Below are 16,461 nucleotides of genomic sequence, written 5' to 3'. Positions count from 1 at the left end.
GAAAAGAGGGCATTTTTGGAGGTATAAAGAGACGGATAGATTTACACCTCCCAGGGTGGGGGAACTGGAGGCAGGGTGTAAGAGGAATGGAGGTGGGGGGGAGGGGTTCAAGGGAGGAGGCTCGGCACAATGTATTTTACATGAAAGGAAGGGGATAAAGTTACCACGCTGATAACCACTCATACAAATGGGGACAGCAGAAAGCTTTGAGCAGGGGACAGGCAGATGAGTGAGTGTGTGTGCGTGCGTGTGCATGTGTGTGTGGCCTTGTATTTGATACATTGCCAGGACTATTTTCCTAACACATACTACTTTGTGGGGACCGACTTCTCCTTATGGGTTCCCAAAGCCTGGGCCCCATATAAGTAGAGCTGTTTTTTTTTTGGGTTATGAGTTAGGTTTAGGACTAAGGTGTGTTTGATTTTAGGTTACGCTTTGGGTTAGGCAGGTAAATTTAATGATTAGATTTTAAGGTAAGGATAAACTACTCAAAGGAATAAAAAAAATCAATAAAAGTCAGTGAGAAGTCCTCATAAAGATAGAAAGATACACACAATAAATAACTCATCCATCCAATTCAAAAATGACCAACTTTCCAAATAAAACCTGGCAAGTTCATTTTGGCATGACTGGGTTTCATCATCTTTAAATATTTCCATCCCAGTATCCTTTTCTTTTCTTCGTTAAAATTAATGTTATAGTCTTCCAGTTATCCCCATGTCTTAACATCAACAGATATCCTGTCCTGATCGGCGGTTCTGTAGTTGTCGTAAAAAAACTGCTCCGATACAGTGTTATGTAACTAAAGAAAATTATTGTGTTGTTTTGACAATACTTTCACCAAAATGCTAATACATTTATTTGATGAATTGTTTGTTGTGTCTGTGGTTATTACTAAGCCCATGTCATTTTCATCCTGAAAGGCTAGGCGAATGACAGCATGTTTTCTCTCTTTTTTGATAGAACTTATTGATGATTCAGCTCATGACATATTTCATTGTGATTCCAGTTAGTCTTGTTTGGACAAGACACTCAGATAGATGATTCCTATGTTTCATTAACTTTTGTTTGACCATCATAAAATTTACTGACAAGTGTTTTAGCTGCTCTCTGTGTAATTTCCCTTACTGGACTGAGAGCTATCCCATAATTTCTAAGCATAGTGGGATAAGTACAGCCTAGAATTAAATTTTACAAGATGTAAATATGAATATATGTTGTGATTTTACAAAATTTACACAAGGCTCACTAGAGGTGCAATAGACATGTTCACAGAGAGTACACTGATAGGCATGGGGAGTTGAGTTCAGTTGATTGGTAAATTGATTGGTATCACTGTCAAATGATTGAGATACCAATCATTTGAAAATATCCTAGATGGGAACCTGATCCAACTGCTTTAAGGCATTTTGTATCTCTGTGTCATGCTTGACAAGTCAAAGTGTGCAAACCAAATCAAATATTAGAGTGTGAGAAAAAGAAGCCCATTACGATCAATGTATTTTGAGTAAGCAGAGTCACCCCCTGTTGTTAACGACAAAGCACCCAAACGATTTTGAAACAGAAAGAAACCAGAATTGTTCTAAAGCAAATTCCATGGCTTTGCAGTCTTTCTGTTTATTTAGTATTTGTATGAAACTGTTGTATCTGCGCAAATTGGAAAATATATTTAGGGTTGTTCCACTCGAAAGATAAAGTCAAAGCCAGGACACCTCACTCTTTTCAAACATTTTTACAGCACTTCTAAAACCAACAGAAAGCAGAGCTGAATTATGGTACTTAGCTGCAGCAGGACACTACGCTTCGCAAATCTTCAGCTCAACGCTCTGATTATCTCATCCACTCCTCTCTGGGGTATTGTTTAGTTTTTTTCTTTCTTTTCGTCTCTGTTTTAATTTGGCCTGTATATTTCATCAGGCATGTTTGGGGACACCTCCTCTCCTCCCTTCTCCACTTGCTGTGAAAATATTTCACCGGGGATGTTTTTGGACCCCCCAGACCCCCTCCAAATGAGGTCTTGCCTGGCTAATAATAAAGTGCTTGAGTTGTCAAGCACTTCGGCAGCACCCTAATCTGTTCTGACAGCTCGTCCTCTACATACGTTCACAAACGTCCAGTGCAAACACACACACGCTAGCATGTCCACCATTAACACACACTCTGCAGACTTTTGCTAAAATGTGTACGTTCCTTCCACAAGCAGTCTATCAATCACAGGGCTTTTTTGAAGGTTGGGGACAGGGGCGCCGAATAGGGGGGGAAGTTAGGACAATTCTAAGGGCCCCTGATCGACAGGGGGCCCTTTATTTATTTATTTTTTCTTCATAGACGTTTGAAAAAAAAATTGGGGCCTTTCAATTACAAAATTAATCATGTTGTTGTACTGACCCATGTTTGTCAGCCGCTGTTTAAATACATACAATTTTGAATAGAGACATTTAAATGTATTCCAGATTCATAAAGAGCTGAACACTGCTCTTTATCCTGGAATTTGCCCTTTGGTCTAGTGCTACTGGGGAAGTCTGATCGGTCTCACCTGTGTATAACAGGCTAGTATTAATAACTTCCTTCCTTCACTAGACTGTACATGTTGAGAGCTGCTGGATTCACAAGACTGTTGACTTTAGCAAGAAATATCATGATGATTTATTATGGCAAGATCTTATGTCTTGAGATCTCAGTTCACTCCCATCGCACACCAACGATAAACTACAACATTATCACAACCAAATGAAAAATCTTCCTCGTACTGAAAATACAACATCTTGATCTTATCAATGATAAGATCAAGATGTTATTCACACCAAAGTGAATAATGAAAAGAAGTCTTTATAAATAAATATAGCACTTTAGGACAGAAGTTGACTTTTAGACAGATGCATTCAAATGTGTTTGCTTTAAATCAGATTTTCTTTTTTCACACTTCTATGTACTTTTACTATTTGCTGATTTTTTATTTGTGTTTTGCTCTTTCATCAATATTGAAATTGTCAAATTATTTAGGTATTCGGAATAAACTTTAAAGTTGAATCACATCTCTTGAAATACAGTAGAAATGATCCAAACACACCTCTTTTTTTATGAAAGAAGTCACCTAATGGTTTGCCTTATTTTTAAGGCAAATACATTTATTTATCTATTTTTTTTTTCTTCCAGAATTTATTGATGTTGGAATAGTGGTACTGAGAAAAGGTGAATAAACACCCATCTGTGTGGTTCAGGAATGTGTGTAAAAGTGTACTTCTTGTCTTTGGCTCAGCACCAGCCTTTAAAACTGTCCTGATGGACAAAGTGAAAGAGTGCCATCTTCAGACCGATGCGGCTTGGAGGTTTGATGAGTGCGAGTGTTTGCTCCCATCCATTCTCCTTGCTTATCTCTTTTTAACACTGGCCGCACGCATGTTGGTTCCAGTTAACACGGGTCGAAAGTGTGTTCAGGTGTACATGTGAGACCCTGTGTGGTGTGGGTGTCTAAGTATGTGTGTAGGGGACGAAGGGGAGGAGGGATGGGTGAATTGAGAGGTGCGAAGTTTATGATCTCGCTTGTAGTTTCTGCTGCCATTCCTGAGATCCTCACACATTGTTTCCATTTATCAAATGCTTCACTGAGTTGTTTTTCTTTTTTTTTTTTTTTGAATGCAACTAGATTTTTATGTCAGAGCTTCAGTCGAGATCAGACTGGGAAAACAAAACAATTAACATTTCAAATGTTTTTTAGGCTCTAAATGCAAGCCAGGGTGAGTCTGTAATGAGTGACAGCAGAGAAAAAAGAGGAGGAGGAGAAGCAAAAAACGAGGGGGTGGAGGCAGAGGAGGAGGGGAACAAGACGAGCAAAATGTTCCCCATTACTGGAGTCGGGGAAGACAGCAGCTGTGCACGGATTGACCTCAGCAGCGGCGGCGGCAGCAGAGAGGACGTAGTTAATACGCAGTGTTCCCTTTCTCTGGTCCCACAGAGTGACAAAGAAAAGTCCAAAAGAAAAAAAGGGGAAACATCTTAGAGGTATGCGACTCCTGGAGGACAGAGTGTGAAGCAGGTAGACGGAGAAGAGAGGCATTTAGGGAGCGTGTGTGTCTCTGCTTGTGGGTGAGAGGGCAGTCTGCGTCTTGAGGGGGAGCTGCCCGGTCGTTGCGCTCCATAATGCATTGTGGAAGAGTGGGACTGCTAACTGACCTGATTACACTCTGAGGTAAGAACGGATCTCCAAAGCCTGAAAGAAAATTTATTTGAACATCAAAGAAAACAAAGGCTGCAGTGACACATTCCCTTTTTTAGGGATCATCTAATGAATCTGTAAAATGTTTGATTGATCAAAAGGTCTAAATTTACTGAAATATAAACTATTTCTGGAGAAAAAAGTGAGAAACTCAAGGTGTCAGAAAATTTAGTGGAACTTAGCAACATTTGTGTTTTTCATGTATTTCAGATAACTTATATTGAAATTAGCAACAGACTGGAAATGGAAGCGTATGCATGTCACTTTCATTCATATTTTTCCAGTTCTTACATTTTCAAACTTTATTTTAAAATTCAGAATGAGCGACATATACAAAAACTCTTTTTTTAAGATATAATTCCAGATTAATATTATCTGTTAATCTAATTTAATTTGTCTTCCCTGGAGAGACGTGGGGATTCAGACAAAACCTTATTTCTGCATTTTTAATGCCAAATTTCAACCTCTTGATGGAGTTAAGAAAAATAACTCAATCATTTTAGATCTTCTGATCACTTGAGAAGGTCTGAAATGATCGTCTGTCTATATATAATTTATTCATTTTTAGACCGCTAGCCTCGTTCAATTGTAATAATAAAGCCTCAGTATTTGCTCAAATGCACTGTAAAAAAGGAACCTCAGGGGTTATCACATTAACAAAAGAATATAATGTACTGTTAACTAAATAATTGCATGTTTGAGCCAAAAATGATACAATCATGTTGCATAAACAAGATATTCCACAACTTCAACGTTTATAAAATTGAATCATGTTGAGCGAACATGATTCATTATAGTCAGACCGATCCTATGCTGAAGACCACGAGTGAGATCACGGGATCACGCAAGTTCACGCGAGAATACGCGAGACAATCGGTTTTTTCTCGCAAATGGAATAAAATGTATTCAAGGTGAGATAACGTGATTCAATTACGTCAGCTAGATCTTCCGCCAAAAAAAAGAACGTCGGGGCGTATTACATTAACAAAAAAATATCATGTACCTTTCACACAATAATGTTGGGTTTGAAGCGAAAACGTGATAAAATCATGTTGGATAAACAAGATATTCCACGACTTCACATTTATAAAATTGAATCATGTTGAGCTAACATGATTCATTATAGTTAGACTGATATTGTGCTGAGGACAACGAGTGAGATCACGGGATATCACGCGAGAACACGCGAGATAATCGGTTTTTTCTCTCAACTGAACTAACGTGATTGAATGACGTTATCTCAACTTGAATACATCTAATTCCAAGCTCCCAGGCCTCTACCAGAGGCCTGGGAGCTTGAGGGTCCTGCGCAGTATCTTGGCTGTGCCAAGATATATATATATATATATATATATATATATATATATATATATATATATATATATATATAATATATATATATATATATATATATATATATATATATATATATATATACGTTTTTTTTATTATTTTATTCAATATCAATATTTGTCAAAGTTAATCTAATAAAAAAAAAACACAGTGACGTCAGTTCCAAAGCGCTATTGTGTCAGACTCATCTCCCGCTGAAGAGGATCCAGCGACATCAAGAGATTACGGAAAATCACGCGAGATAACTGGCTTGCACCTTGTTGGGTTTTTTCAAGGGCAGAGGGGAGATTCCTCACGTGCATCTACTTGATTTGAAGAAGGTATGATTCAAACTATTTTCATCTAAATCGATATAAAAATATTTAACTTAAAATTTCTCTACCATTTTCTACTTGTTCCATACTTGTGTCACATTATTTCATGTTCTGTAGATTAAGTCGGTTAGGTTAAGGCAGATAGCTTTTTGTTTACATTTATCGCCGCACCATGTTAGGTACATTCTGTGCGAAAAAAGTCTGCAGAGCCATATGTAGTGTAAGGGTCACAAAGCTGCTGCCAGAGACACAAATGGACCCCGGAAATGTCACAGTTTTGCTCCTCCTGAGCTCCCTGGAGGTTTAGTGGATTTTTAACACACGGATCTAACATCAGTCTATTTCTAACTATTTTAATTCTATTTCAGTAATGTTACTATGGAGGTAAATGTAGATACACACACTTTGGTACCTTTCTATCATCATCGAGATTCTTAATTAATTATGGTAGTAAAAAGTCCTACATTTCAGTCGGTGAAACCTGCAGAAAGCATTGCTTTCTGAGCTTTGTTAAATGTTCCTAAAATACCTGTTAGTTATGGATTTCTAGTATATTTTGTCAGGTTAAACTCTCAATGGATTATCCATTATTACAGACTTGAGCTTTCTATTTTTTTTTTCTTTAAAATACATATTCCTCTGCTGTAAAGATGTTGGGGTTTTTTGGACTCTTCTTTGTTGTCCCCAAATAATTGTAGCTCAGAAACAATATTGAAGTTCATTGGTAAAATTGGTAAAATTTTGAAATGTTGATGTTTTTTGTGTTGATTGTGCTCATTTTGACCTATGTTACTATTGCTTTCTACCATGTTCAATTCACCATTGTTCTGCACATATGTGCTTGCATACAAGTGTCCAGTGGTTATATTCATGAGGCATTCAAGGGACTTGTACTAAAAGATACAACTCAGTTCAGTATGAATTGCATATTTTAATGGCTGAAAATATATCTGATCTCTTTCAGAACATCACCTGTCTGTAATCCACCTGCGTAAGTACTGGTCAAGGGGCTCATCGGCTATCAAGTTATAGATTTCAGTGGCTAATAGTAAGTTTTGCCAGATCTAAAGTTACTGAATGTAGTGTTAGAGAGCTTATAGAGCTAGAGTTCAGCTAAACATTTATTTGGCCAGTCTGTTTTATTTGTCTTTATTTGCGTGGGGATGTGGAAATGTAAGGAGTGTAGTCTCTCTCTGTCTCGTAGATATGACCTGTTAAAACATTTTACACTTAAACACCGGCATATGCGACGTTATCCATGCCCACACATAGACTGTCCATGTACTTGTAAGACATGGAATGCTTTGCATATTCATTTAAGTAGAAGGATATAGACTGTGTTGACCATTCTGTACTTTTCACATATTTCTTTGGTGATATATTCATGTCTTTATTTAAACCTCTAACAGCTTCAGTTAGATGTTTAAATAAGATGTTAAACTCCATTTTAGTCATGGCATAATGAAGGGATACTAACAATTTTAAATATCTTTCAAATAGACTGCAAGCCACTGATCACTTTTGTTGTGACTTCCTTTGAATGTAGCTATGTTTTCAAGTGTGTGAACCTATACTGCTGGAGTTTTGAGATTGTTCTCATTGTTTTTTGATCTGCATATTTAGGAAGACACTGCTGAGGTCAGACGAGAGTGCATCCTCAAAGGTCTGTGTGTACCTAAATGAAGATCCAGAGAAGCTGGTGAGGGAGTACATGGTATGTTAAATTGTTTTTGTGTTTACAATAGAACTCCTAAGAGTTGTTAAAATACTTTCACCAACTAAGGTCCATGAGTGACTCAATCAATGTCAGTCTTAATTTATTTACTTAATTACATGTGAATTGTCTCCCCCCCAATACCCTTCCCTAACTCCCTTAGGACGTTGATGAATGAAATGGCCAAAGCCGAGACTGTCCTCGGAATCGTCATTTGAGCAGAGGGTGCAGAGGCTGCCGATGCACATCTGGATGTTGGGATTGTCCTGGAGGAGGTGGAAGTTATGAACAGCTTGGGCAGTGTATCTTCTGCAATAGTGATGCTACTGGGACTAATCTACGCACTAAACTTGAGCTACCCTCAAGTTTAGTGCGTTCAGCACTCAACTTGCTCAGTAACTCAAGCATACCTTTGAAGTAATACAGAAAATAATAATGAAATTGGATGGAAAGAACTTATCAAAGAAAGCACAAGTTCTCAATATGAAACTCGCCGCTAAGTTGAGTAAAGTTTCATATGGAAAATGAGTGTTTAAAGTCTGCAGTAGAAAAGATTTATATTGTTACAGTTCTCTAAGTTGAGCAACTATACTGACATGTTTTATGTTGTAAAGAATTGGCTGGGAAATGAAACTGTAACCTTTTTGTAGTTGTTTTTTTATTTCAATGTCCAACTCAGCTGTGTTTTGTGCTGTGTAAAAAAACGATGTATAATAATTCTGAAAATACAATTGTGTTGTACCTTTTCTAATTGTTGAGTGTTCTTCCTACACTTTCACCTAGTGCTATCTTAAAATGCTTGATTAACGCTTGAAAATATGTCTTTGAATTAACGTCATGAAATAATGGAAAGGATTTCCACATGATTAACTAGCTGTCGTTTAGCATGAAGCATATTTGTTGAGCTAACTTGCTTTTAGTGAGTTGGACCTACTGAATCAGGTAGTGTGAAGGTACCACTGTAAAATAAGGTGGTTTCAACTAGATTCGTCTTAATGAAGTTACATCAATGATTTGGTCCTAAACATTGCAGATTAGTTGGGCGGGCTGTATTGCATTACACTGGGTCACGCTATAGTAACTGAGTTAAAGGAACCTTTAAAACATATGTTGAGCAAACACATTTCATTTGAATTTGAATAACCTTAATGAATGGAGTTGAGCCAACTCATTTGATTTACAATCATCCATTGCCTTACCATAATTCTGGTTAAGCCAACATATTTGGTTTAAATTAGAACAACCTTAATGAATTATGTTTTGCCAACTCATTTTATTTATATAAGAATAACCACAATATATTACGTTGAGCCAACATGTTTGATTTAGAATCACTCATTGAATCACCATTGTAACAAGTGGAGCCAACACATTTGCTTTACATTGGAATAATCTTAATAAATTAGGTTGACCTAACACATTTGCTTTAAATAGGAGTAACACAAGTACATGGTGCTGAAATAAAGCAAAGTAATCAGGTGGAAATCCTTTCCATAATTTTTTTATGTTCATCCAATGACTTATTTTTTTCAGTGTGGATCTTTATTGTGCTAATGACCTGTGCTAGATGAACTTATCCCTTAGGGAGTCCTTTTTACCGACCAGGTAGTGTTCCAGACCGGTCACCCGGTCAACCAGGTCAAAGGTCATCTTTTTTGGTGGCTCAGGTAACACAAATGGTTTATTCAGACATTGTGGCCACCTAAAAGTGAACTCAGGGGAGCTTTGTGTCTGATGTTAGAAGTAAAATTAGCTGCGCACTTGTTCTCGCAGAACTAATGATGCTTGATTTATTATCTCTTTTAAAGTTAAATATTGTAGTTTTATTACTCTTTACTTAGTCAATGGGGTGGTTAGGGTTAGAAATACCTTCTGTGACCGTTCATGCACAGCAGAATCGTCTTAATAACTTATTACTGCTATCATATTTGACTACCCCATAAAACAAATACGATTTTCTTTTATTTTTATATGAAACAAGCATGTCTAAGAGTCAAAGATAAAAGACTCGTCACACTGAGCCAGGCGAGAGACTCGGACACTGAGAGAACGCGTGCGTCCTAAAAGCTTTCCGGGATCAAAGCCTGCGTGTGCTTGTGTTTTCGTAGATCATGTTGAGACAGAAACCAAGCCAAGCTTGTGCATTACTGCATGTGTGCATGTGTGTGTCAGGGGTCCTGCATGTGCGCTACATGTGGATTGCAGTTTCTCACGGCCATCCCCGTTGATGCTGTGACTGACAGCCTTGTTAAATTTCAGTAAAGCATGAAAAGTGACACGAAAGTGTTGTGTGTGGGTGTGTGGGTGTGCGTCCGTGCGTGAGTGTGTGTGGGTGTGTGTGTGTGTGTGTGTAAAGCAATCCATATGAGAAGTCTGGCCGACCTTTGACCTCTGTCTTAAACAGCTAAGTGCTGCTTCTTATTCGCTCTCAGCAGGATCCTCTAATCAGAACCATAGCAGCACAACAGCGTCCTCTCCACACACACATCAACGCGCAGACATGTCCTAGTTTCCAGTTAACCGCAGTTTAGCGTCTGCCTTGCACTTTTTCTGTGCACTTACCTATGATTGGGATAATTTGGAAACTACCTGGATGTATGCTGCCTAGTTGAATTTTCCTGCGACTGCGTTTTACCCTGTGTGGGACTGTGTGTTTGGCAGCCTGCGCGTGCCCCTACACCTTGACAGTGTGTTGACACAGTGATTATAGGGCAGCTGGTACACATTGGCCCTCGCTCCACCCTGCATTTACTCGTCTAATTAGTTCCTGCTCCAAATAAGAGCGAGGAATTTTAATAGAGAACCACTGGTCTGCTGTCTGTCTCCACATAGCCTCACACAAAGGCGTGCATAAACAGAGCCTGTGTGTAGGGAGCGTATGCTGAGGTAGAGACCGAAGTATGGTTTTCCGTAACCTTTTTTTTTTTTTCCCAAGAACCCATACACACTGATTGACTTGACCACATGTCACAAGTATACCTCCCAAAGTCAAGGCTGAGTTCAGTTTCTACATGGACATGTTTAACGGTGAGGAGCGACCTCTCCGCTGTGACCTAACATGACCCCGCTGGGACCTTTAAACTCTTATAAGGGGTTGAGAGCAGCGACCGAGCGCAGGATGGAGATAGGGTCACAGGTGAACAAGGGAAAGTTAATATCTGTCACTTAGACTGTAGTTAGCACTTCGAACTTAGTGGAACCTACTGCTACAGTCAGCAGGTTGTGACTTATTTGAAAATATGGGATGGTATAAAATGATCAGGTTTTGACTGGATTGATAAAAAATATCACAGTGTTTGAATATCTTCACAGAAATTTAAAAAATTTTAAAAAAGTGAAATATTGTCCAGATGCTTTAATTTTCAAATTACAAAGTCTTACTGGAAAAATAATGTAAAATGTATTAAGTTATTTTTAACACAAGGTTGCACCAGATTTGCACAACTATGGAAAAGACAGAACCATTTTATCTGATTGTCTAATCTTAAATAAGAGTAAGCTTTTCTCATTTATAGTCAGATAAAGTAACGTAAATTATTTTTATATGCTAACTGCAGGAACAATGTCAGACAGGTTTTTGATGTTACATTTTTATACTCTCTTTAACGTCAGACACACCAGGAGCATATTTTACAACATTTCAGTTAAATGGAGGCCAGCATGTGGAATTAGGGCAGAAACGATGTGTGTGAGCAAGACGACCCACAATCTTGATTTTGTTTCATTAACTTTGTCAGGAGGAGTGGACCAGAATGACTGCGAAAAAAGTCATTCAAAGACATGCAATGTGTTCGACCTAAGTCATGCACTCTCTATCAAATCCTAAGAAAAAATATAAACGCCTAAATTTTGAGAAATGCCTAAATTTTGAGAAAGCTAAAGAAAAAAAAAAATCTCCTTATTCTGTCTCCTGGCAAATAAAATTATTTTCTAACTCCTGACTGATCTCAAACAGAGCAGGTTTATTTTGAACGTCTATCAGACAGTGGAAACTGTTGGCTGTGATCTCTTTTTATACTCCGTATATAAATGTCTCAGTTTCAGCTGCATTTGCATTATTTGGTTTTGAGTTGGAGACAATTTCAACTTAAAAAACAGCTTTTATTGTAGTTTTCAAGTGAGCCCTTTCTGTTTCTGCTTCTTAAAAAGTAACATCAGTACAGTTACCTGATATTAGCCAATGGGTAAGTCTCCTTCAGTCCTTTCTCTTCAATTTCAATTTCAAGTTCAATTTCTTGTACCCAGGGAAATGTGTACCAACAACAGGTGGGGGAGGAGCAGCACTGCACGACTCTAAAGTACAAAAAGCCATTTAGAACAATATTCTTCACTTCAACAGTGTCTCTAGCATGTCATGAGTCCATAATAAGTTTCAGAGTTTTTTTTTTTTACTGTGAATTATTTTTGCACTTTGGTAATGTTACAAACCCAACTAAATTTAAAAATAATAAAATATGGTTTTTCGTTTTTGATAATTTGCTTAACAGATAGCTTCATCTTCTGGAAATGTTGAAGAAATACTTTTTCTTTTCGTTTTTTTTTTTTTTTTTAATCACATCTTTTTATAATCCTGGTACAATGTGCTTGACTCATTAACACCATTTTATGGGGCTTGTTTATGGGACATTTAACACTGGTTCTTATGAGTCGCTTGTGTGTAATGCTTCACACAAGCGGTTGTGTGTTTGCAAAGTAATTTACTGTCTTCTGGTTTCTCCGCAGGTGAAGAAATCACACAGTGAATCTCATGTTCCAGACCCTTCAGACGCCAGGTATGCTCATTTATATGTTTGTGCTGTTTACACTGAGTGCGTGTGTGCGTGTGGGGGTGTGTGTGTGTGTGCGTGTGCGTGTGTGTGTGTGTGTGTGTCCTGTTTCTCTGATCATGGTGCAGAGAGGTGAGGTTTCACTGCAGTCACAAGCAGTGGTGAGGTCATCGGTACTTCCCATAGGCTTCAGTTTCTGAAAACCACACACACACACTCACATGCAAAAGAAAGATATACTGATTACCCTGAGCTGAAACGCAAATGACACATCCCATGCATGCATTTAGAGGATGGATCCTTTTTCTGGCATAACCTGCCAAAATGTTCCAGATCAGGTAGTTTAAAGTTATAAAATAGAGTACCTTGCAAGGGCACACATATACCATCGCTTTTATTTTGACATCTTGTGACTTTATTATCACAAAATGTATTATGCTTCAATGTGGTAGACAAACAAAAAGTAGTATGTAATCATGGAGTAGAGGAAAATGGATGTATGGTTAAAAAATTTTTAGTGATGAAACCTGAAAAAGTTTACATCATCCAGATCAAACAAATGCAAGTAAAATTAAAAATTTTAGAAGCTTTTATAATGCTTTTGTGGTGAGTATACTTTTGCAATCCCCACACTCAGATGTACCAAAGTAAAATCCAGTTTATGTGGGAGACAAGTATTTAAGTTGCTCTGGCCAGATGAGACTGGAAATGTACTAATTGCCCAGGGGGGAAAATATTAACATTACGCACAGTAAAACCTGGTGGTAGCAGCATCATACTCTGAGGAAGGCAGGAACCTGGTAAGAGTTGATGAAAAGATGGATGGAAAAATATATAGGCTAAGTGTCGGGTTCTCCTTCCAGCAGTACACTGCCGCTACAGATACAGGCAGAGCTACCGTGGTTTGGATCTGGGCATATTCATCATGTAATAACGGCCCTGTTATAGTAACTCTAGATCTAAATCTAAACAAGAAACAATTGCAAAAGTGCTTCTCCATCTGTTTGGATTAAATTATTTTTAAGGAAGAAAGGTAGTACATTTTAGCCTTTAGATGTCCAGAGAAAGCTAGAAACATTCCCCAACTGCAAGCAATGACTCAAATCTTAGTTTGCACATATTTATCTTTCCTTTTTCTTTAACATCACAGTTGGTCAATCACAATGGAATAAATGGAAGTTTGTCATCTTAACATGACCAAAGGTTAGAGGTCTACATATATTTTTACAAGGCACTGAAGTCACTAACTCTACAGCTGATTGGAAACGGGACATTTTACTGACATGAGGCCTTTTCTCCTTCTAAAATAAAACATTCGATCAAAAAACTGGAATGAATATAATCCTTAGCTGCATCTCTGAATCTGCTGTATGTCTTTGACTCCATCGAGCCATATATTTTACTAGAATTGTGCTCATTTTAGTCAAAGGCCAGACATAATGTAAAAAACAGAAAAGAGTTTATGAAACACCAAATCCTGCCACTGCCTCTGGAGACGAGCAAAAACAGAGAGGGGGGAAAATGGGCAAGGAGGGGAGAGAGAATTATTTCCTGCTGTTGAAAGACAAAAGTAAGGATGGATGAAGGGTTTTGAACGCACAGCGGAAAAGCAACTGTGAAACTCGCTAACTCTGTGCACATAATATAAAAGGCATTATTTTAGTCTGAATGTGCAGGTGAACACCATGTCTTACTTTCTAAAAGATTAATAGAATTAAATTCTTTGTTCCCTGTACATTTTACTTCTGCTTCCCCGGGCAGCTATAAAATGTTTGTTATTTATCTTGACTTTGGTTTGCAGTCATGTGTAGAGATGTAGAGATATCTGCAGGGATGTTCACTCTTTCCAGCAACAGCCCGCATTAGTTTGGTTCTTTTTCCATCTCTGTATTTGTTTGGCCTTTGATGTATCGCGCAAAAAGAAGAGTTTGAGAAAACCTCAAGGTCAGTGACTAAGGGCTCACACACACATTTTTAAGAGGTACTGTCTACACACGCAATGAGTTAACAAAGAACTGTGTCCTCCCACTAAAAACCTCTCCTGCTGCTGTGAGTCTTCAGTGATGACTAGTAATAAACTTGAGTTTTGAGTTGGTTTTTCTCACAATGTGCATGCATTAACAGTAGCAAAAAGTGATTTACTTCTTCAATACGTTTTGTTCCAACTTTTAAAAGGAATATAGATCTCAATAGACATTGAGGAACAGTATATTTGAACTCCAGCTGTTATTTTATCTCTTCTCCCTCTGACTGCCCGCGCACTCACTCTCACACTCTCAGTTTATCATCACCACCTTGTGCGTTGATCCGTCCCAGTCATGCATGTAGAGCACATTGTAAAAGCTGAAGCATGGCAGGCTGTGGGTTTGTATTGCTGCCGGCAAGTGCATACACACATTCACTCCCAAGCGCACACATCCCAGTTCATAAAATAGCCAGCAGGCCCATAGTCAATGTCTAACGCCTCTGAACACATGCTCGGCTAAGCTGACCGATACAGAGCAGCATGAGGTTTATGACACTGTGGGAATACTGAATATGACTGAATGTGCTCACTGGGAGTCTTACATATTAAATCAAAGAGGTAGGTCCTCCAGCTGTGAGAGCGTTTTTTTTTTTTTTTTTCTGTTGAGGTTTTTTTTTTGTGTGTGTGTGTGTGTGTCATTCAAGAATTGCGGTTCATCTTATTCCTCCCTGCCCTCCATTCTCACCTCTGTTAGGTCTATGGAAATGCAGGACCTAGCCAGTCCTCATAACCGCGTGGGAGCCGGAGACTCGACAGGCTCCAAACTGGACAAGAGCAACCTTGGCAGTCCCTCCATCACCACTAATGGAACAGGAGGTGAGCAGGCAGAACACGTTTACCAGCTGTGACTGTGATGGAGAGGTCCCTTTAAGTCGTTTAATGGTCTCAAAGTCTCTTTGTCACATTATGACCCCCACACTTCAATTTATTCCAGTAGTAAGAAAGCATCACAAAGTAAAGCTAAATTGTGGAGACAAAGATTTTTTTTTATTTTTTATTTTTATTATATCTAGTGTAAAGTTTAACTTTTAAGTCTTAAGAGATTTTCTTCCACAATTTCCCTGTCTTTATGGCTGTCCAACTCTCTTGCCTCTGCTGAAGAAAAACCTCCCCACAGCATAGTACTGCCTCCACCGTGTTTCAAAATGGGCATTGTCTGTTTTAGTGAAGTACAGTATTATTTTTTTACCTTTCATGGCATTTTGTTTGTAGGCCAAACAGTTCAATTTAGTCTCATTTGACCAAAGCATATTGTTCCCCATTTTTGTTGTGTTCAGTACAATACAGTACAAACTACAAAAGAGTGCTTTTTTAACTTCATGGCTTTCAACATGGCAAGCTGTTAAAAATGTCACGCGGAATGAATACGTTAAGATGGCATTGTTATTTCAATGAAAAATGCACAAAATGGAAAGAAAAAAAAAAGGCGTGTCAACTCTGACAAAAATGTTTATGCGTTGCACTGGAAAACACAGATACACATGTTGGGCAGTTCGGTTCCTTTGCTCCATTCCTAGCCAGGAAAAGATTGATATAAACATTGTGTCTCAATGATTAAACTGCTTGGCAGAAAAATTCAAAGAAGGAGAAAAGATTTAGTTGTCTAAAAGCAACAGCAAATCTAAAACCTAGACAAGAAGACGTATTTTTTAATTTCTAAGTACTGAATATTATATGATGCGTAAGCCTGAAATTCTTCCAACTGACTAGAGCATTATAGTACATTTTATTTGTGTAGAAAAAGAGTTTCTTAATTTCTGCATCCACCTAAATGATCAATGTCATAATAAAAATGATAATGTTGCCGTAAACTTTAAACAAGAATGTGATTTTTCTTTTCCTGGTTGCCAAAAATGTCTTGATTTTCCTCCTGGATAAATTGTATTTTTGTGCAATATGAAGTTAAGCCCCAAGTTACAATGAACAGTTCAGCATTCACTGCCTAAAACCTTAAAATGTACTTTATTTTCAGAAGTACAAACCCTGTGAACAGCTACAGACCATCTGACAGAAAACACACATGCAAGCCACACTCTGAAACTTGGTTCAAGCAAAAGCATTTGAATTCAACA

General features: G+C 38.0%; 1 protein-coding gene and 1 long non-coding RNA gene across 7 annotated transcripts in view; both read left to right on the top strand.

The window, feature by feature from the left end:
• Positions 1–16,461, top strand: part of eya4 (EYA transcriptional coactivator and phosphatase 4) — a 52,629-nt gene that overhangs the window by 16,974 nt on the left and 19,194 nt on the right. For 4 of the 5 annotated variants that reach the window (XM_055019952.1, XM_055019950.1, XM_055019951.1 and 1 more), the window contains exons 3-4: positions 12,320–12,369; positions 15,084–15,205. In XM_055019952.1, coding sequence (XP_054875927.1) covers positions 12,320–12,369; positions 15,084–15,205 — 172 coding nt within the window. Of the gene's footprint in view, positions 1–3,773; positions 4,190–12,319; positions 12,370–15,083; positions 15,206–16,461 lie in introns of those variants that run through there. The other variant, XM_055019953.1, reaches the window with a different exon arrangement.
• Positions 5,728–8,343, top strand: LOC129351142 (uncharacterized). 2 transcript variants are annotated; one of them, XR_008604704.1, is made up of 4 exons: positions 5,728–5,889; positions 6,848–6,931; positions 7,507–7,597; positions 7,761–8,343. It is a non-coding gene; the product is annotated as an uncharacterized LOC129351142 (long non-coding RNA). The 2 variants fall into 2 exon arrangements; XR_008604703.1 differs by lacking the exon at positions 5,728–5,889 and having other exon boundaries at positions 6,526–6,931.

Source organism: Poeciliopsis prolifica, unplaced genomic scaffold (assembly GCF_027474105.1).
Source record: "Poeciliopsis prolifica strain line A6 unplaced genomic scaffold, Auburn_PproV2 SCAFFOLD065, whole genome shotgun sequence".
Lineage (NCBI taxonomy): Eukaryota > Metazoa > Chordata > Actinopteri > Cyprinodontiformes > Poeciliidae > Poeciliopsis > Poeciliopsis prolifica.
This window is presented reverse-complemented; position numbering and strand designations above follow the sequence as displayed.